Source organism: Momordica charantia (assembly GCF_013281855.1).
Source record: "Momordica charantia cultivar OHB3-1 chromosome 8 unlocalized genomic scaffold, Mcharantia_2.0 BLBB01000008.1, whole genome shotgun sequence".
Taxonomy (NCBI): domain Eukaryota; kingdom Viridiplantae; phylum Streptophyta; class Magnoliopsida; order Cucurbitales; family Cucurbitaceae; genus Momordica; species Momordica charantia.
The window spans coordinates 1,708,909-1,730,987 of NW_028275166.1; the positions used below are offsets into that span (position 1 = coordinate 1,708,909).

Sequence of the window (22,079 nt, forward strand, 5' to 3'; positions counted from 1 at the left end):
TCGCATTTAAATTAGCTTATAGTCGAAGGAGGAATAAATTATGATGGAGAACATGGAAGAACATGATTGGTCTGTGATAGATATGATATGTGATATGCAAACACCGTGTTTGGTACATCGCAATCGTGGGCGTGGAAGGATCCTCGCAAAGTCTTCGAAATGACAACCCAATTAATTTTTCTTATTTAAAAAAATAGTCTGATAACCAAACGCACAAAAAAAAAAAACTGGGTTTTTTTCTTTCAAAATTTATAACTCTTTGTTCTTATTGTTGTCTATTATATATCAACATAATTTACTGAGCTATATTGTACAAATGCCTGGTCTGGAAATTGGAAGAAACATCATTAAAATGGCCTTCCACTTATCTCACAAATTATGGTCTGGATTCACCTCTCTCTCTCTCTCTCTCTCTCTCTCTCTCTCTCTCTCTATATATATATATATATATATATATATATATATCTTTTTTCTTTAATTTCCACTAATTTTTTGTAATTCCGTAAAAAGAAAAAAAGAAAGAGAACAACAACAACAAAAAAGAGGACATGAAATGATGTGATCTGTGTAAAAAATTTCAGCTGGAAACCTCGTCCAGAAGTTTGTACCTTCTCACCTTGTTCCTAAAAATCACCGGCCGTTGGATCCCCGTTCGGTGCGAAATCTCCTCCGATCTAGTCCGCCGGAGAGTGTCGTCCACGGCGACGGGTCTCCGCCGAGCCTGCGGCGGCGGAGGAGGAGGAGGCGGAGGCGGCAAAACTTCCGGCGACCTCTGTTTCTTGATGGGTCTGTTTTCTTGAGATTGGAAGGTGCGAATTTGATCCTTATTGCTGTTTCTGGGCTTTTTGATTGAGGAATAATCGTCGCGGCCACTGCTATTTTGCGCTTTATTCGACGTAGAAGAATTGGAAGAATTTGGCGATTTTGCTTTCGATTCCTCCTTTTGACTCAGACACCAATTGCATATTCGGTAACACTCTGCTTTCGGGTACAGATTGCTACAATATCTGAAACAAACAAACAGCCAAATTACAAACAAATTAAAATCGACCCATTTCAGAAGAACCAAAAACAAAGAAAACCCAGAAAGAATCAAACATAATTACCTGTGTTGGGATCTGTATTGGCAGATTTTGCACTGAAATAGCTCATAAGAGAAGCCAAAATCTCCACACATACAGCACTCCAGGGGCAGGGAAGCTTCGGATTTCGTAGTCGCTGCGCCGTTCGATGTCATCTAGAGAGAGAAAGTGGGGAGAGAGAGAATTGTGATGATGATGATGGAGAAGTATGAGGATTGAGGCCACACAGCCAAAAAGGGGTACCGAAGGAAGCGTGTTTCCGGGGGTCATTTTATATATGGCATCCTCTGTGGAAAACCAATATATACATATGAATAAATATCATTTTTATTTTTTAAAGGGGGGATTTTATAAAAATATATACTTTTTTTTATTTAAAAAAGAATTGGATTTTTGAGAAACTTGAATTGCGGTCAACAAAGATTGTTTTTTTTTTTTTTTGGGGGGAAAAAGTGAGTCAATTTTAAAGAAATGAAAGGAGAGTGAGAAAGTGAGAGGCAGTGGAGAAAAAGGGAGAAGAAAATTCCCTTGAAATTGTGGGGAAGAAGATAAAAGGCATTGTGATTGGTCAATGACTTGGTCTTCTTATATAATATATATTTATGTTTTTTTTTTTCTTTTATAATGGGAATGTTTGATTACAAATTTAAAATAAATCTTATATTATGAAATCTAGACTTAGGAACCTTAGAAAGTAGAAACCCAAGACTTATGCAATTTTTGTTTGAGTTATACAAAATAATGGAATATAGTTGTAAACTTTTTGGATTTATAGAATTTATATTTAGTCGATGGATTTATGTTTTGTAAAAGTGAGTATATAATATAAATGATATGTTTTATAAGATTATTAGGTAAGTCATGAAATTTAGAATTATATCGACTTTTTCCATGTGGTGCAATCCTATTTATTTTTAAGAGTAAATTCTAATTTAATTTATTTTCAAATTCAATCTATTTACATCAAATGACAAAGTTGGAAGGCTTATCAATTGGCATTGTGGTACTCACCATAATAAGAATACAAATATTTACAAATTGGATAGGACAAAATAAGAAGGATGATAATCATTTACACAATTAAAAATGGAAATAATTTCAGTTTTATAGAAACAATATTTGGTAATTGTTCTTAATTTGTTGATTCTTTTTATAAATATTTCTAAAATTGTGTAGGTTTAATAGAGTTCCTTCCTTTGGTTCATGTTTCTATTTTTTTTTTCAATACATAAGTATAAATATTATTTAATCATTATTGATTTATTAAATACATAATAAATATTTAAAATAAAAATATAACATAAATCTTTAAATCAATAATTTTTAAAAATTAATTTTCATGTAAAACTGTTAGTTTTTCTATTTTAAATTTTAAAAATAAGTCTATTATTTTTCCACTGAAAAAATAACAACAAATAAAAAAATTTATCAAATACATTTATATATTTTTTTATTAAAAACTAAGAAAACGAAAAACAAAATATAATAAGAAACAAAAGAAGTGTGGTTACAATTTTGTTCTTATTTCTCAACTTTTCAATAGGTGACGGTTGCACCACTTGCAATGAAAAAAAAAAAAAAGTTCTTGTAACTACAATCTATCAACTTAATGAATTTTCGACAAAACGAACATAGTTTAATGGTAATTGACATATGTCTTCGACTAAGAAGTTGTGAGTTTTCTCCCCTCCCTCGCATGTTGTACTAAACAAAACTTAATTAACTCTTAGCTTGGATACTTATTTGGTATATTAGTTTATTTAAATATATTTTTTATGACAGTTGTAAAATATGACAAAAATATTTAGTAAAATTAGCAAAATAGCAACCACATCTAGATTTTTCAAAAAGAAAATAGAGGTCCAATTTTAAAATGACAACTTTGATATATATCTGTAATCTATATGACTACTAATATATGTATATTATATACATAAGATATACTACTGATAGAGTGTTTGATATATTTGCAAAATGCATGTGACATTCATCTGATGTGTTACTGATACGAGTGTCTGTGCAATATATATGTGATATACATCTAATATACTACTGATATGACTGTCTGATATACGATTGATATGAATATCTGATATACTACTGATATAAGTGAAAATTTTTACTATACTTGACCATTCTAAAAACAGGTGACATATTAAAATAAATAAAAGATTTTTGCAATCCATTGCAATTTCCCTATTTCATCTATTTAAATTATAAGAATACTATCAATCCATTTAAAATATTCTTTTCAGATAATCATCTCGACTCGTTCAAAAATAAAATTTAAAACAACCCAATTTTAAAATTTTTTTTATTAATATCAAATATTATATATTTTTTTTTAAAATGTACTTTTAGTTATCTAAAATTACTTAATGAAACTATTTATACAAAACTCATTCCAGTAATTCTTCCAAAAGTACTCATAGAAAAAGTGGTTTTATTTGAAAATTAATTTTTTGAAGAATTCGTCCTTAATACACTATTAATTGAGGTATAAGAATATAGTTTTCTCCTTAACTTTTTGGTGAATATAAAAATCTAACATATGATATTAGAATTTATGCATAAATTTGGTTTCATTTTAAAGATAGAATTTCAAGTAGGATCAATTTTACATAGGAGGGACCTTGTGATGATAAACTTAGAAATTTAAGCTAAATTTTATAGCCAGAAAACAGTACACATTGGAATAAAGAAATAATAATAAGAATAGAGCTAATATATGATGGGGACATATTTTCTTTATTATTATTTTTTAATACAACTAATTAGAAATACGAGGTTCGAACTTTCGACCATAAGAGAAGGAATAGATGCCAATTATCGCTGATGTATATTATTTTGGTGATTTTTTCATTATTATGATTTGTTTTTAAATTATTATCTTGTAATTTATGACACTAATTAATGATGTTTGGGAAAATGAGTATTTAAATTTAATTAAAGGTCTATTATAGCATGCTTTGAAATTTAAAGAGCTAATACAGAAACGACTGGTCTATAAATATTTGCCAAAATCGTGAAAATTAATTATTGCACCATGATATTTTATTTTTTCGATATATCAATTTCGATAATTGGGATGAAGAAAGTATCTTCTTAAAAACTCATTAAATAATAGAACGAGGAGGTGAAAGAGGGAGGGACTGAGAGCACAATCCAAAAAACGAAACTAACACAAGGTGACGGGTTCCGGCCCAATTCATTTGGGCCTCAACTATGACCGTGATTTGGGCTCATTATTTTGGGCCTGGAGAATGAATTATGGGCTCTGATGCCCGCAAACACTTCCTCGGGTATGAGGACTGAAGCCCAAAAGCACTGGTGGACCTTTATGATCAGACCATTATTCTTGAGGAATAAAAATGACTTTCAAAGATTTTATTAAATACATTCAGTTTATATATATATATATATATATATATATATATATATATTTTTAATGTTAACAGTATCGCTTATTTAACCTAGTCAAAGTCTAAATTTTACCCTTCACAAATTTGGTAACCGTTATAATTTTTAGAAAATATATATAAAACCAAGCAACTTTCAAGTTTTTTTCAATTCAATACTTACAGTAGTGGAGAATCAAATCATCTACATCTAAAATGATAATAAAGTATTTTATCAGTTCAACTTTGTTCAAACTCGAATTGCTAAAACTTGTTATTTAATCATTCATAAAACTAAAGGTATCTTTAGTTCGTAGTATGAAAATGTAAACTGAAAATTAGGAATTCAATAACAACCGTTGTATTTCATGTTTTTAGTATTTTTTTATATATATGTTTGGTAATAGATATAAAAATTGAATCTCGATTTAAAAAATTATTCCAATGTTTAATAATATATTTGTAAACTAATGGTCCTTACAAACTAGTGTTGAGTAATGTATTTTAGTTCAATTTAAATAATATTAATTCATTCATTAAAATATATGTTATAAATTTTGTAGAAATGTTATTTTACGATATCGATATCATATAGTTTATTATATATCATATCTTAAATTTTACCATCTTTAATAAAATGAAATGAATTAAAAAGTTTATTAATAAAATATGAAAGAGTACATTTATTAAAAAGTTTTTATCCACCTTTTCTAATATGATTATGCATTCTAAAGTTTCAGATTCATTCATTTTGGAAAAAAAAAAAAATATATTTTCCTTCCAGAAAAAAATGTTTCAAACTCAAGATCTAACAACACTATAAACATAAAATATGTCAAAAACTTATGATTGTGTGTTCCATTGACTGAATTATAAAAAACAAAATTGAGATATCAAAATCCGCAAGAGGAGAAAATTCATCATCTTTGTCCCCTGAATGTAAAAAACAGATGATCACATTTTTATTTTTTTAATTTTTTTAAGTAATATGGAGATCAAACAAAAGTAACCAATTTTATTGTCATATTATGTGGTAAGAAAGGGAAGGAAAGCATGTTATTGATAAGTTGTCCAATCCAACCACCCATTTGATGTGGATTGGAATCAGATTCCAGAAAAAAGTTCTTTATGTATGCAACGACTTTTAATTTATAATGATAATGTTCTATTTATATTTCTTCTTTATGCTTAGAGGTCTCTAATCTACTAGTTATAGATTTATTGATATTAGACTTAAAATCTTAGAGAAATTTGTTTAGAGTAGAACTCGGATAACTAAAAGAGTTTTTAGATTGAGAAATTTAGAACTCCTCGAAAGACTTATTTATTAAAGTCTTTGCTTATTATTAAAATTAGATTTATTAATATTCATGGGTTCCTCTTTTCAACGTGGGATCCTTAACTTGCCCTCCCAAAATCCAATGTGGAATCCTTAACATGTAAGAATTTCACAAGAGTAAGTTTCATACTGAAAGTAAGATGTTTGTATTTCATTGTATTACGCTGGCACTCAAAGACTATTTATACAAAAGTGTATCTTAATTTTAGAAGAAAAAGAATCTAAACTTTAACAAAAATATTGTAACAAAAATACACAACTTTTAAGAATAAATATTCCTGTTTTGACTATGACTTAATGTGTCGCTTCAACTTCCATGCTAAAGTTACGTTAATAAGATTGAGCTATTGATTTCTTAATTAACCAGCATAATTACCTTGAGCCCGACTGAGGCAATTGCATGTTTAATTGCTTTAATTCTATTATACCATTTGGATTCGATTTTTTAAATAAAATTGAACGACTATATTAGTGATACTTAAGTTACTAGATGATGATCTTGATATTCACCTACCTAGTTAAAACTTGACCCATACACTTATCTTCAAAAAATTTCAGCTACAGTACTCTTACTAATCCATCTTAATTTCTTACCAAAGAAATCTAAAAGATATAGAATTTTTCATGAACAAGTCAATAATGTTTTAAAATTAAGGTGGAAGAAAATCTCAACCTCACCCGCCCCAACGAGGGTATCCATTCAGCCACTTCACATACTCTAATTACCTACTTAATCAAGAGATCATATAACAAATTATACTCTAATTATTCACAACAGCTTTAAATCTAATCCTAATGTTCAAACAAAAAAAGGGGTTGATCACATACTGCAACACATGGCTTGCATTCTGGGCAGCAGAAACTCCAACTACAACCCCTACGAATTTCATCAAATCTAAAAATTCCTACGCCTACCGATTCCATTAACAAAACTTTATACATACGATTCGCAGACTACAAAATTCCACAACCATGTTCAAACCGATATGCAGAGAACACAACAAATAAAATTTACAGCACAAGTAAAATAAGAAAGAGGAGGGTGCAGTTCATAAGTTTGACATGAAAAAGGCAAGGCAGGTGAACGAAAAACCAACCCAAAAGCATCACAATCATCACCAGAGATCAGCAACCACTGAAATCTCACACGCGTGCCACATCACATGCAGATTCAGATGCCATTATCCTCCCTCCCCTTAATAATGCACAAACTCCCCCTCGTGGTGGTCCCCACTAGTACACATCATCATCTCCTTCTCCAACACAAACAGCATTTTTTTTTTTCTTTTCCTCTCTCTACACTTGCAGCCAAAAACAATTAGCAAACCCGTCGCTCTCATTATCATAAATGCTTGCTTGCGACGCTACTACACAGGCATAAAGACAACCAATACCAAATTAAATTCTGGATCCCAACCTAATAATAACTCACAACCAAACCCACTACTGCTGCGCTAATTTGGCTACAGTTCTCACCTACAGCTCCTTTCGCTACCAATTTCTGCAACAAATAAAATCCCAGCGGTTGGCGGAAAGTGGAAGCTTTGACTGCTTGATTACCTGCAAATTTGAGTAAACTCCACCACAAGAGGGGAAAACTTCTGATGCAAAAAGCAGAGAGGGTTAAGATTAAGAAAGTGAAGGTTGGGGCCGGGCGTGCACTGCTTTATTTGGGACCTCTTTTGAACCCCACCAATACTCTACTCGCTTCAACAAAGCCATTCCCACTTGGTTCAGGTGGGGGTGTTGCCCTCTTTTCATAATAAGAGTAGACTAATCATTCTTCTCCACTTTTAAAGACATCTTACATTGCACTACCACCACCCTCTTTCGTTAAAAGAAGATTTCACTGAGCCAAAGTTGCTGATTTCTAATCATTGGATAAAGGCTTAGGAATTCTTCAAACTTCCCACCTACGATATCCACAACTCACATCTATCTGGAAATTGGACTAGCATTTGTCCATAACTAATGCATGAGTTCCCCAACTTATTCGCCATGGTCCACCATTGTTTTCTGATCAAAATAAACATGTAAAATAGAAAATACTATAACTCAACTCCCCCTCCCATTTTCATACATGTCGTCAGCATGCATTCCGACCAAATGCCCCAGCTTTCAGCCTCAAGGATTTCAAGTACTGAATTGCCTCTTCTAGTACAACAATCGCCTCTTTGCCTTTCCCGCCAGGAATTAAACTCTGGAGAATGCCAACAGTTTCGCGTATTTTCTCTTTTCTCATCCTTTTGTTGATACATGAGGAATCCACGTCCTGCATATCCTGACGACTTCCTTCATTTCCACAACTAGATTCGGCATCCTCCTCATACTCTGGGGATCCTCTAGGCATCAGTGAACTCGCAGTGTCCATTAAGGACGTTACATTATAACCTCCATCAATCTTCCGTTTCTTGGATGAACCTGCTGAACTAGCAACTTCTTCATTATTTTCGTCACATGCATAATGTTCATCTTTAGTTGTCATTGCACTCGGTGAGTGACCAGTGCTAGTAACTTCATCATCCTCATCAAATTCACTCTCGTCATCTGAGTATAGGAGGGCATTGAGCTCTTCTGTGTCTTCTTGCATCTCACTGTGCTCGTCAGTCTCATGGTTCTCAACAAAATCATTTGACAAAACTAGTTTCGAGTCATAAATGAAATCTCGTTTATTTCCAATGTCTTGTCCATTAAATTGATTGGCAGCTGTAGGTTGTGGACTCCATGAAGTAAGTAGCTGGAGAGGGCCACCACCCCCAGAACATAAAACCAAAGTTGTTTTATCGGCAGACTGATCAATGACAAGAAACCCTTTGTTCTGAGTTCCAGAACCAGAAAGAGGTGCAACAGCCTCGTTTGAAAGTCCTTTAGATAAAACCGCTAGTTTATCCTTGAAAGTAGGACATTTGACAGGCAAAAAAGCTTGCTCTAAAGGTGCCAAGCAATGAAACCAATTACGTGGTTCATTTACTAGGCCTACCTGCGGTTGAGGAACCTTCAATGCAGAGTTTACTGGAAAAGTTCCATTCGTCATGACCATATTGTTGCTAATACTTGAAGCAATGGGATTAGGTTGGTCCAGGTTTGGTGGAATACCGAAAGAATCTAGCAGAGATGGTTTCCAATCAAAATGAAGCTGAGGACGATGTCCGGCTCCCCAAGCTTCTCCCATCCAATCAAATCAATTTACCTAGACAAAACCAATAATAACAATTAGAACTCTGGAAAAAATAAAAATAAAAAATCTAGCATCCCATAAATTGGGGCAGAGGGTAGGGGCCTAAAAAATGGACGAGTATAGCATACCAGAAAGAGGGCGTAGTAAACTAGTGATTGCAGTTTCCGTATCTCTCAGGATCAAGAAAAATAACAAAAGACGCCAGCTTAATATGAACGAAAACTACAGAATATATCTACGTGACTGGTTTCAGCAAGTGACGGAAATACTCAGCCTGAAAAAGTACAATAATGGGCATGAAATAAGCTACAGTCAAGTATTTTTCATGAAGAAAAAAGGGGATATTAATAATACCCATTCAAACTCTTCTCAATTCTAAAGACAGCATTAAAGATATTAATTACGAACCTGACAATCCTGTAGAGGTTGAAAGCATGCTATGACTCTGACGATTATGGTGGTACTTCCAGCAATCCCATTTTCGTGTTTCAATGCTCGAAATCTTGTTTGAGTAGCTGCTTGGCACACCATAACTACTACCCTAGCCCTTCAATACGGGGAAAATGGCACAATTGTTCAGAGAGGAATATCTAACAGTCTCCGTATTATGCAAATCAAAAAGATTCGTCCACCACTATCGAATGAGATTCACGGCCAACTAAACGAAGCACCTTCTTCACGCTTAATTGAATAAAGAAGACTGAAACGGAAATTGGAAAACTAAACTGGATTTCTTGAGGAAAACGACGGGATTAGATAGCCAACTGAAATGGTAAGAAACGGATGAAAATTTCAACTAATCTGGAGGACATAACAAGGAACTACAACGAGAAAATTGGATCCCATGGATGGCAACTGATTCAGGATGACGGGGAAGAGAATGATCGATCTACGATCGGAAAGGATTTACAGAATAACTTTACAGTACAAGTTCAATGAAATGACTTTGCGAAAAACATCAACTGATAGACTCAGACACCACCGCATGCTGTTCCAACCTTATCCACAAACAGATCGCCACAAATTCGATCCGTCAACGGTAGTTGAGAACTCCTGCAAATTCCATTACCATTAGAATCACCTTCCGAACTCCATGAAAATGAGATTCTCGTCATATTCAAATACAAGCCACAGAGAAAAGACACCATACAGGGAGCACAATACTCTATCAGCTCCATAATTGAAACAAACGCAACTCTGAGGACGCATACGTAAGGGACGAACACAAGCACAACACGAACATCACAAACCAAATCAGAGAAAACACAGGAAAAAAAAAGGTACGAACAGAGGACGCATGTGAACCATAAGCAATTAAAGTCAACTCGACCTTTCAAAAGCCAGAGAGGCGTTAATAAAGAATACAGAGTGTAAACAGGTACAGCAGCAGAGCAGATCATGAAGCAGAAGCAGACGAAGAGGAAGAAAATCACGATTCTACTTCGAAAATCAAGCACTCAGAGATGGAACGGAAAGCGGAAGCTCAAAATAACAGTAAAACTCAAATTACAGTACAGAACCGGCGAGAAATCGTAAAAACAAACAAGCAAGAAAGGCAGAGAGAAAAAACACTCACAGGAGGGAAAAGGAAATCCCCTGAAGAACCGTCGAAAGAGGCAAGGACGGTGGCTGAGCTGAGAGATTTCGCAGATCGTACACAGTACTGAAAGAGCGTCACGGAGAAAGAGGAAGCAGAAACAATGAATACGGTCAAAGGCGAAACTTGTGGATTGCACGGAGGCTGAAATTATATATAGAATTCAATTCGACGGAAATTAATTAATTAATTAAAAAAAAAGCAACACCACTTCCCTTCGCTTGAAAATTTTATGAACAAATTAAATTAAAAATTAAAAAAAGAGAAGGCCCCGCTCGTACGTGCGCGACGGGCGCACGCAAGGTATAAGTGTACAATGATGGAACTGCGGTAAGATTGCCAATTACGTTCCTTTCTAAGCGAGAATAATAGAAGGAAAATTGCTTTCAGAAAAAGAAAAAAAGAAAAAAAAGAGAGGAAATAAAATCTCTCTCTCTCTCTCTCTCACAGCTTTTTCTGCCCCTTTTGGGAGCCCGTGGGAATTGGGCCGTGTGGGCCGTGGGTCAGCGTGGCCTGGCCGTCGGGGTTACTGGTTGGTTATATGATGACGCTCGAGACCGATGGTTTGTTCTGGTCCAATAGAACCGGACCATGGTTTTATTTGACCAACCCATTCGCCTCGCCTGGGTTTTGTTAACCCCGTTCTCTGGTAACCTTAACCCATTGGTCCAGTCAACTCAATTATACTTTTATTTCCCACGGCTACTTACTACTTCCTTTTTTTGTTTTTTTTTTATATAATTATTTTGTTGAGATATGGTTTTTATTATTTGTTCTGTCGCTGTCTTTGCCTTTTCTTGATGGATTCGATATGAATTTACCTCTTTAATAACCCTTTTTTTTTTGGAAACAATTTTCAATATCATTTTTATGTTATTTTTAAAACTATATCTAAAAGTTATGATGGCGTGAACAGTAACACATTTATAAAAATACTAGTATACGATTTGTTAAGGACAACGGTACCCCGAGGGGTCATAACTCTCACAGGTTTCCTTTTGATTCCACCTAAAAGACTTCGTGTCAATGAATATAATTGTCCTTCCTTATATATTATTGATCACCTATTTCTCTAACCAATGTGGGACTTTATTTGCACTCCTTACAAACCCAAAAATTCTCCCCTCGAATAAAGTGTCACTTATATATTGCCTCAAACAGTCATGCAACTCATCTATCCCAGTTGGGAACGGGAGCTCGCTTCTATCTAGCACGTCTAGATAAAGCACTTGTTATATGGAACACTCTATGGGAACACCTAGGACCACCCTCAATCTCCTCCCCTCAAACAAAGATACCTCACTCTTCCTATTAGTCTACTCGACTTGATAGGGCACATGTCTTGCTCATCACCCGAGCAAAGAGCATGTCTTTGCTCACCACCATTGAGTACTTTTTGTTTGATTTTGAGATTCTTCCATAAGTTTCGTAATTGACTATTAGGCTTGCCCCAATCACTCTTGTTCAACCCCTCGAGGATTCTTCTCCCACACAGCTAGGTTTCCATGGCTCTAATATCACTTGTTAAGGACAACAGTATCCTTCGTACCCTGAATATCTCCACAATTATATGATAGTGTCCGCTTTGGGCATAAACCTCATGGCTTTGCTTTTGGTTCCACCCAAAACACATGTCTCATACCAATAGAGATAATTGTCTTTTCTTATATATCATAGATCACTCATTTCTCTAACCAATTTATTTGCACTCCTTCGAACTCAACACGTTTAATACATTTTATACTACAAAATAATATTCACTTGCATACTCTCAAATTTTTTTTAACATTTATAGAAGTAAGATGTTCAACCTTCAATTTTGTGAAAGACAATAAAGTGTCTTATTTACTCAATTACATTTTGACTACTGTTAATTAGATGAAAGTAACACTTAATTAGATAAAAAAATTTTTGCAAGATGGCGATCATCTCGTGGCTAAAAAAGAAGAATATATCTTCAACCTTAAAATTTTCAACGATGATTATTCACGTTCTATCAAGGAGAACGTAATAAAGCAACGTGAGAAAGATAATGATATTATTCTCAAGAAACCAAACAGATAAGATTTAAAAATAAAGGAATGAAGTTCAAGGATAAGATACGCATTCATGGACCGAAATCATACCAAAAATACAATAATCTCCACAAGCCCCACGAACGCAACATAGAAAGAATCGATTAAAAACAACCATGGGAGGAAAGAAACTATCTTTAGTTGAAATATTGGGGAACAAAATTTCCAATTCATTGGTCATCTTCCCATCTTTAGGACCAGAGGAAATGATGCAAAGGGGAGGTTTGGTTTTTAAAAGCAGTCGCCGGAAGGAAGGCAATTCGACCAGAAAGTTCATTAGCAAGAAAGGGGGCTGGAATCCTATGTTTTGCATCAACACTAATCATTTGTACCTTGACCGTTCAACCCTTTGATTCTGGGCCCCACCGAGGGAGGGTAGACCAATCATATGTTTTCTTTCCCATTTTGCTGCCACCAATGGCCTGCTCGCTCTGGGGATCGTGGGGGCAATGTGGTATTTTTAGAAGTTGGCCCTTTTTAATCGTGTACCATGATACTTTTGGATGATGTGATGCGAGGATGTGGATGAACCCATCAACATACCCATCAATGCTCGGTCCATAAACAGGCTTCATCATGCATTCTTTCATTAAATGTATATATTTTAATATTTTTCATTCATTTTTTTAGTACAAGTTATTAAAACAAATATTCCAACGTTCGAGATAAATATTTTAACCTTGACCGCGACAAGTAAGTAGGTATACAAGTATAACACTAATTAATAATTATATAAAATGACTGATTAAAAATAATAACAACTATCTCTAATTATGTTTCCAATATTAATTATAAGTCAATCTTAATTAATATATTTATAATTTAACCACCAAGAGTTGAACATTGTAGTTTTATTGGAAGGTAAGAAAAAAGTTTCCAAAAATTGAGTTTTATGCCTACTAATTGTTCGGGATTAAAAAATATAGAATTTTGAGGGAAAAAAACGAAGTTTAAATTTCTTGATGGTCACCTGACTAAAATATATCAAAATTATAGAATGAAATAGTTGTATGGTGAAACTCTTATCTAGGTAAATTTTTATTTTTAACTTTTACAAATTAAAAAAAAAAGTTAAATCCATTGTTTGTTTTAAAAAAACTTCTCTCCCTCGTGTTTTCCCTTGTCGATAGAAATAAATAACAATATAACAGTCAATTTGCACGTAATTTTTGAATTAAAGCATGAGATTAAACTAATTTGCAAAATCAAATCATTGAATAACATCATATTCTTTTATCAGCACCATCACTATCATAATCATCCATTCAATTCTGTTCATTCAAACTTTTGTTATTACATTTGAAATTTTTTTAAAATATAAAACATATAAGACATAAAATTAATTGATTTGAAATTATAAATCAAACTTTCATTTTACAAATTCAAACTATCCCATTAATTTAAACAATTAGAGCCGTGAGTCTCCCCCCACTTTAATTGTAATACATTTAAAAATAGATACATATTTTAGGCTTAAATACTACTGTGGTCTCTATTTTCATTTTGGTATTTGTAATTTCAAAATGTTATTTTTGGTCCTTACTTTAAAAACATTGGTTTTAGTCTTGGTACTTTTAAAAGTGACCAATTTAGTTTCATTTGCAAAATTTTTAACACAAAAGTGATACACAATAGAAACACTTTAATACAAATTTACCAAGGAACCAAAGATGAACAATGAGGCTGTAAAAGTAAAAATAAATGAGAAAAGTATAGGGACCACAACATATACTAAAATGAACAAAAGTTAAAAACATAAGAACCAAAATTATCCATATTCACGGATTCTATCTCAAAACCAATCAATAATGAGATGAGTAATTCATTTATATTATAAATCGTTGTTAGGTTTCTTATGTTTTCAATGTATGATTCTTAACAACAAAAAAACGAACATGGTAAGAATAGAAAATAAAAATGAACTAAAGTAGAAAGTAGAGATACGCGATCAGCGAGACCCAAGCATTTATTTATTAAAGTGGCCGTATTGTGGGATAAATAAATTGTGGAAAAGAGGGCATATAAATAATAAATATATATAGTGGAGTGTGGGAGAAGGAAAGGGGATGGTGGAGGGGCATTAATGAAGACATAAAGAGAGGTGTGATTTTAGAAGGGAGATCCTGATGTGCCCTAAATGTGTATCAAGTTAAGTAACGATTAAATATTATAATAAAAATCACAAAATTTGAATAGTTTAATTTAAAGGCTTCACGGCTCTTTGTTTGGGGCAAAGGGAACAGTGAGGACACCCACCAAGTGCCCAACAAACTCCCTTTTTGGGGCACAAAACCCACCTCTTTCTAACTCTCAGAAAGAGACCGAAAACGACCCCCCCCCCCCCCCCCCCCCCTCTCTTTCTAGGGTTATTTTCTCATCATTTTATTATGCTATGCAAAAAAATCTAAATTCAAAAGTGTTATATATCATATATATTGTGTATTATATGAGTTTTCCCTTTCATTTCGCCCATATAATTGAATGCGTGGATTCTCGCCACTTCACCAAAAGATGAGTTTCATTTTATTCATTTTTGTTATTGATTTTCAAATCGTTAATTTTTAGTTCATTTGCTTTTAAAAAGTGACTTAAGTTTGTTACTATTTGTGAAATTTTAACACAAAATATCATACACAAGGGAAAGTCTTTAAAATTAATTTAGAAATAAATGAACTATAAGATGGTCTACTTTTAAAAATACAAATAAATACTTTGAAATTACATGGACTAAAATGAATAAAAATTGAAAATATAAGGATTGAAATGATGTTTTGGAAATGTAGAGATAAAAATAAACCGAAACTAAAATTACAACACCGAACGAATGGTAATTGAAAGCAAAAAAACCAATGGGTGGATTGTACTATATCAAACTAAGCTAGAATAATTTGAAAAAAAAATTTATTGAATTGTTTTCGCAATATGTTGAGATGTTTTAACGACAACTTGTTTCTTATGTTAATATCATTAGTTTTTTTTATGTTCCTTCTCTTTTCATTTCAATTAAATTGAATGAAATTATTTTTTATCGTGTAGATTAAGTGTGGTTATTAAACAATAGACGAATAAGATCATGACGATCCTTGCCAATACCACCTTATCAAGCTAGCCAAAATTTGCTAGGTGTTTGCCAACTGTCATCGATTTGATGAATGACGAGCATCCACGTAGTGTCACTTAATTATTTGGTGAACCACATACAATGTGATGTCATTGACACGTCTCTAAATATGATTGTGATAGGTCGTCAAACTAATAAGTGGTACGAGAGTAATGTAATAACTCACATACGGTTTTCTCTTGAGTATAATCATAGTTCATTGTCCGTTATTAAATTGTATAACAATTCCTGCCACTTACAAAAACAGAACTACCGTTTCACCTCATCAAAGATATTCCAATTCTACCACCAGTGCGAAGTTACTTAATATAAAAACAATAGTAAAGTTGGAATTTTCAGTTAAAATTAATTAAATTTTGCGGATAATATGGCATGGGGGATTATCATAAAAAAATAATAGAAACAAAATTGATGTAATTTCAATTCACTGTGGCCATACGAGTGTGCTCGTAGCCTCTTAGGCTTGGTACAACCGTCCTCGTAGAGACAAAAATGACAATAAGTAAAACCAGTGCAATAAATAGTTGAACTATTGAAAAAGTTAAAAGAGAGGTTTTTTTTTTGTTTAACTATTTTACAATAAAATTTTTAAACAGACTTATTTACTCACGTATTTATTTGATACATTATAAAAATTATAAAAACTAATTCTCAAACATGTATACCATATTTATTATACTTTCAATAAATTTGTAGATAGCACAATAAATTATGAATATTTTAAATTACAATACTACTTATTTAGTAATTCAATAGAGTTAAGTACCTTCAGGTGTTGGTGCAGTTGCAAGAGATTTGGATGTTGACATCCAAGATTCAGATTCGAGCCTTCCTATGTCCAGTAATTAAAAAAAAAATTCAATGACAACCAATCTAATTGGAGAAATCTCCCCACTTTTATTAAACTATTAAAAAGAGTCACATCCAAATGTATTTTTCTCCCATGATAATTGATGAATGGGCATTTCACATCACGTCACACACACTAAATTAAAATTATTTGTAAAAACTTTCAATTATTTGTATTTTAATAACTAGTAGATTAGTAATAAAATCCCACTATTACGTGGAAGGGATAAATGCTTCCTTAAACAATATGGATTGGAGGCATGAGAAGCCATGCTCTGAAAGCAGCATTTTCAATTTTAAAGTAAGATGGGAATGGGAAAATGATTATAATGCGTCACATAGGCAATTATATAATTTATTATATATTGTACCAACCAGAACGCTTTGGCTTGACTGACTGTAAATTATTTTGTATGGAAGGAAGGAAAAAGCAACCATCGAGACGGGACCCACAATAATTTGAATGGTTCTAAAAATAATACAAAAATTTTTATTATTCTTTTTTTTTTTTCTGAATAACGTCTAAACCTTGATGTTTATTTCATGTTGGTTCACAAACTTTTAAAGATGTCTAATTTTTGTTTAAATATATTATAATTTATAAACTTTTAAAATATTTACTTGGATCAAATACATAAACAGGTTAACTAATATACAAATTCAAAATTACATTAGATAATATGAATAGAACTTGGTGGGTTCAACATGAATATTTTCTCTAAAGGTCATATATTCTAATTATTAAAAAAATGGACATTTTCTATTTACTAAATAAAAATAGTTTTATTTTAGGTTTGGGGGAAAAAAAGGTGGGTGAAAATAGAAGAACTGGAAGCCCACTCGGACGGCATTTAAGGGAAGCGGGAAGGCGTGCCACGTAAACAGGGTGGCATTGGTGTGGTGGGCCCATAAAACCGTGGAGCCAATTTGGTTGTGGATTCTCCAACAATAACATTCACGCTTCCAAAACTTTTTATTTTCTTTTTTCTTCTTTTCTATTTGTTTAAATAAAGAAGAAAAGAAAAAAACCCCCTCAATCAACACCACCACCACCGTTCCGCACTAAAAAGATCAAAGTTTTATTTCTTTTATTATTTAAATTGTAAATATAACTAATAGAATTACGGAAAAGAAAAAAGGAAACAAAGAGAGGGAATCCATACCCCCACGTTTCATGCCTCTCTATGCATTTAAGCCACCCACTTTCTTACACTTTTTCTTCCCCCTCCATATTATATATTACAACCCACATAAAACTCAATTATATTATTAAAGAAATTTTGAAATGGCCCATTATAAAGTTGGCATTTTGTTGGGGATAGAATATAAAGCACATACAAATCATTTTATTATACTCCAATGTTTCAAAAAAAAAAAATTATTTAAAACATTGGAGTGGTAATGTTGTTAGTAGAATTTTTATATTCCCGTTAATATAGGGGTATGCAATTTTGCAATGCAAAGTATGAATTATATGATTCATAATTATTAAGTCTTATTATTATCCTACACTAATAAACTTCATTAACAAGCGTTACATGGTTTGAAAGTTTCACTTTTGCTTTTATTGGAAGGCATAATTTTCGAAATTAGTTCCGTGGGCTCGAGCGAAAAAGGATTTCTGTTTATAAAAAGAAATTCCCATCATCAAACACGTGCAAATGGCATGCTCATGATTTTCCCGGTAATATGCATAAAATGATGGAAGCAGAGCCACGAAGGGATAAATATAAAAATATGTTTTTTATTTTATTTTTATTTTTGTTGTCGCTCTCACCCACTCCACTGAAGCAGATAATTGTTAATAACAAGGTTTCGTTTTATCTATTTAAAAATTTTAAATTGGGAATGAAGTAATTTAATATAATATTTGCTTCTGTGGGAAACCACGTTTTTTAGGGTTAGTTACGCTCCAAAACCCAACCTGAACCAACATCATTAAATTTGGTATCACCTCTACTTCCTTACTTTCCACGAAACCACCGCCTTTATTTTCGGGATGTAACCTAACCTTTTAAAGGAGTTTCAATTTAAATTAAATAGATTTCAAAATAATTTTTTTTATATTAAATAGATATTTTTTTTTAATACAAAGATTCAAACTCGTAATCTCTCTGTTGAACCTAAATATCTTAACTTCTTAAACTATGTTCAGATTAATATATTAAATATGTAGTTATTTTTACAACATAATATTACAATTATAAAAAAAAATCATTCGAATTTTAAACTTATAAAAAATACAATTAGTTTCTTTAACATTGAACCATACTCGAATTGACATTTAGATAAGTGATTTTGGATAAATCCTACTTTTACCCCATGATTTTTTGTAGGTATAAAAATAGAGAAGATAATTGTAAATAATTTTGGTAAATTATCTCAATAGACCTCTATCCTAATTTGGTTAAAGATTAAATATAAAACTTTATCTTTATGTTTTCTTTGAAAGTATATAAAGTTACATCTACAATCATTGCTTACTTTAATTTCTTAAAGAGTAAGATATGAAATTAAATAAACAGGCAATGTACAAATTATTCAAAGTCACATCAACGTTGTATTACTCAATTTTATTATTATTATTTTTTATATAGTTGTATTACTCAACTATATGTTAAATTAACTGTAAAAAACTATATGTTAAATTAAATACGACAATCTAACATTATTATTAAGGAAATTTAAAATATCAAAATATGAATATTTAAACACTACCGTTGCAATCAAACTAATAATTATTCTCAAAGTGTTTATACAAAGAACAAAAATATATAATTTTACCATTAAAAAAAATCATTTTTAAAAAGTCACCCCAGACACTGAAATACACAAATATTTTAGGCTAAAAAATAAGCAGAAATTAAAAAATAGCACAAAGAAAATATTTATTTACCTATGGATACATATATCTTTCATGTCATTTAGTACCATAAAAAAAAATAGTAGTGTCAAACCTAGCTTAAATAGTTATGGCACCTATCTCTGATTAAGGTCATGAGTTCGAATCCCACCCCACATGTTGTACTCAAAACAACAATAACTAACATTCAACAAACACTCAAAATTTTTTGAATCAAATTGCAAACGGAAAAGCCACATTCAAGTGTAATATGAAAACACATCATTAATATATCTATATAATTTTATTTTTTAGAATATAACATTACGAATATGAAATTGAGCGTATAAACTTTCTACTTATTTGTTTACTTAGCCATGATTTTAAAAGTTTTGGAGGAAAAAAAGGAAGAAAAAACAATAAATTAGCAAATATTTGTAATTACAGTAACTTAAAGAGGGCAGAAGGATTACTTTTGAATTGATTTTAAAACACAATTATTAGGCATTTGACAATTGGGTTTAGATGTAAGCACGGTCATAATCATGCCGACCCGTGATACTCGGATTGAAACACCTAAAAATAAATAAATAAAAAAATAAATAAAATAAGTCCATTAATCAATACCACTTAACTCTCAAGTCAACCCTTAACAGTTCCACTACCTTTAACCAAGTGCTCTAAACCGTTGGAATCCCACCTTACGCACCTATGAACAAAATTCCTAAATATATATGTTTTAATTTAGTATTTTTTCAATTTAATTTAATATAATTTTTAGAATATTAAAGTTGGCTAATGCTATATAAAGTTTATTATTGACCAATTTTAATATTTATTAACAAAAATAGTATATTTTAAAAATATTAAAACATGAAACTTTTTGAAAATACAGACTAAATTGAGAAAATACACCAAAACTAAAACATATATTTGACTCACCAAATTTTAATTCAAAATTACCCGTTTAATAAAATTAATTGAACAAATTTTAGCATGGTTGAATGCACCATGCATAAATAATTTTTTTAAGGTCAAAAGTTCAATCTCCAATCTCATATTATTATATTCAAACTTTTTTCTTTTTACTCACGACCTTTTTTCTTTTTATTCAAACTAGTTTTAATAGATGCATTAACTAGTTTTATATTAACTAATTTTTAATTTAAAATAATTGTTATATTCAATAAATATATTGCAGGAAATGTCGTGTTGAAATTATTATGGAAAAAATAAGATTAAAAATTATATTAAAGAATTAAAATATTTACTCTTTTAAAAGTGTGGGAATTAAAATGAATATTTTGAAAATAAAAGTTCTAAAATAACTTAAAATTAAAAATACAATATTAAAATAAATATTTTGAAATTATTGAAACAAAAACAAATGGGGTTGACAAAGTGTTCTAACCTTATTTTTACAAATGCTAATTCTTGTCCGTACTGAATATTTTAGTTTAGTTTGATTTGGACCATTCTTTGATGGGTTTAAATATCTTTAAATTTTATTGATTTAATAAGATGTTTTTAGATTGAGTTTCCCTATCTTTCTGGCAAGAATTCTGAAAGATAATATCTTAAAGTTTGCATTTCCATATGTCCAAAAAAATGTTTGAGATCTGAGAGGGAGGAAAAAAAAGTTACATTACAAATTAAATTACTATAGTTTTAAAATTTTTAATTTATTCTTTCTAATTTCAACTTAATTTCATTCGTATGGATTTAGTTTTAATTTAATCTCTATAGTCTCAAACTAATTCCTAATTCCTATTGTATCAAACTTCACAATAGGTTTTTGGCGTAATAATATTGATAATTTTTTTCTACGGGATAATTTTTTATTTTTGTATCTATGTTAGTGGGGTACATAGAAATTAAAATTAAATTAAAAAAAATATGTTGATTTTTTAAGAGATGCAGTAAAATTTAATAAAGTTGTAAAAAATAATATTAAAAATTTTAAAATTACAGAGATAAAATCGAAGGTAAACTTGAACCATTTGATCAAATTAGAAGTTTTGAAATTATAGGAGAAAAAATTATAATTTAACAAAAAGAAAGAGAGAGAGAGAGAGAGAGAGAGAGAAATGTTATTAACTAGGCAAAACGAGCATCGAGAAAAAGGGTTTTGTCCACAAAGAAAAGAAGCAATTAAAATTTAAAAGTCAGCATTATCCACCTGTAACAGTGGCGTAATTATCATATAAAACAGTAAAAAAGATAAAGGGTGAAATTAAACGAAACGAAACCCCATTCCCACGTAAGAATTATGAGCGCGTGCAAACCATCCGTACATTTGGTGGGTTAATTGGGAGTTGGGATTTGATACTGGTGGGGAAGCAGCCAAAAAAAAAAATATATATAATATGTAAAAACAGGTTGTGGGGCCCACCTACCTACACTATTAAAACATGAAATCAATTCAACCCTCCCTTAAAAAATATATATATTTATGTATTATAAAATTATTCAGCTCATTATTGGATCGAGCTGATTAAAATTAACCTTTCACCACAAGCATTTCTCTTTTTCTATTTTAAAAAATTATTTCTAGTAACACATTTTTCTTATTTCTATCGTTTTATTTGGAATTTTGAT

At 31.4% G+C, this 22,079-nt stretch overlaps 2 protein-coding genes across 2 annotated transcripts; both read right to left on the reverse strand.

Annotated features, from left to right (window-relative positions):
• Window positions 1–248: 248 nt before the first annotated feature.
• LOC111005007 (uncharacterized) lies at window positions 249–1,372 on the reverse strand. Its single transcript, XM_022276349.2, has 2 exons — window positions 1,107–1,372; window positions 249–1,007 (listed from the first exon to the last, which is right to left on the reverse strand). Exons 1-2 carry the CDS (start codon window positions 1,235–1,237, stop codon window positions 578–580), a joined length of 561 nt encoding a protein of 186 aa, XP_022132041.1. The 5' UTR covers window positions 1,238–1,372; the 3' UTR covers window positions 249–577.
• Window positions 1,373–6,737: 5,365 nt separating this feature from the next.
• On the reverse strand, window positions 6,738–10,733 carry LOC111004856 (transcription factor bHLH143). The gene is made up of 4 exons (XM_022276085.2): window positions 10,574–10,733; window positions 9,406–10,050; window positions 9,126–9,271; window positions 6,738–9,009 (listed from the first exon to the last, which is right to left on the reverse strand). The coding sequence occupies exon 4, from the start codon at window positions 8,989–8,991 to the stop codon at window positions 7,906–7,908; it is 1,086 nt and encodes a 361-aa protein (XP_022131777.1). The 5' UTR covers window positions 8,992–9,009; window positions 9,126–9,271; window positions 9,406–10,050; window positions 10,574–10,733; the 3' UTR covers window positions 6,738–7,905.
• Window positions 10,734–22,079: the final 11,346 nt, after the last annotated feature.

Excerpts from the sequence above, each read along its gene's own strand:
- LOC111005007 (XM_022276349.2), bottom strand. The coding sequence starts at position 1,237 with ATGACATCGAACGGCGCAGCGACTACGAAATCCGAAGCTTCCCTGCCC. Across the intron at positions 1,008-1,106 it reads CAATACAGATCCCAACACAG|ATATTGTAGCAATCTGTACC; the intron begins GTAATTATGTTT and ends TGTTTGTTTCAG.
- LOC111004856 (XM_022276085.2), bottom strand. The coding sequence starts at position 8,991 with ATGGGAGAAGCTTGGGGAGCCGGACATCGTCCTCAGCTTCATTTTGAT.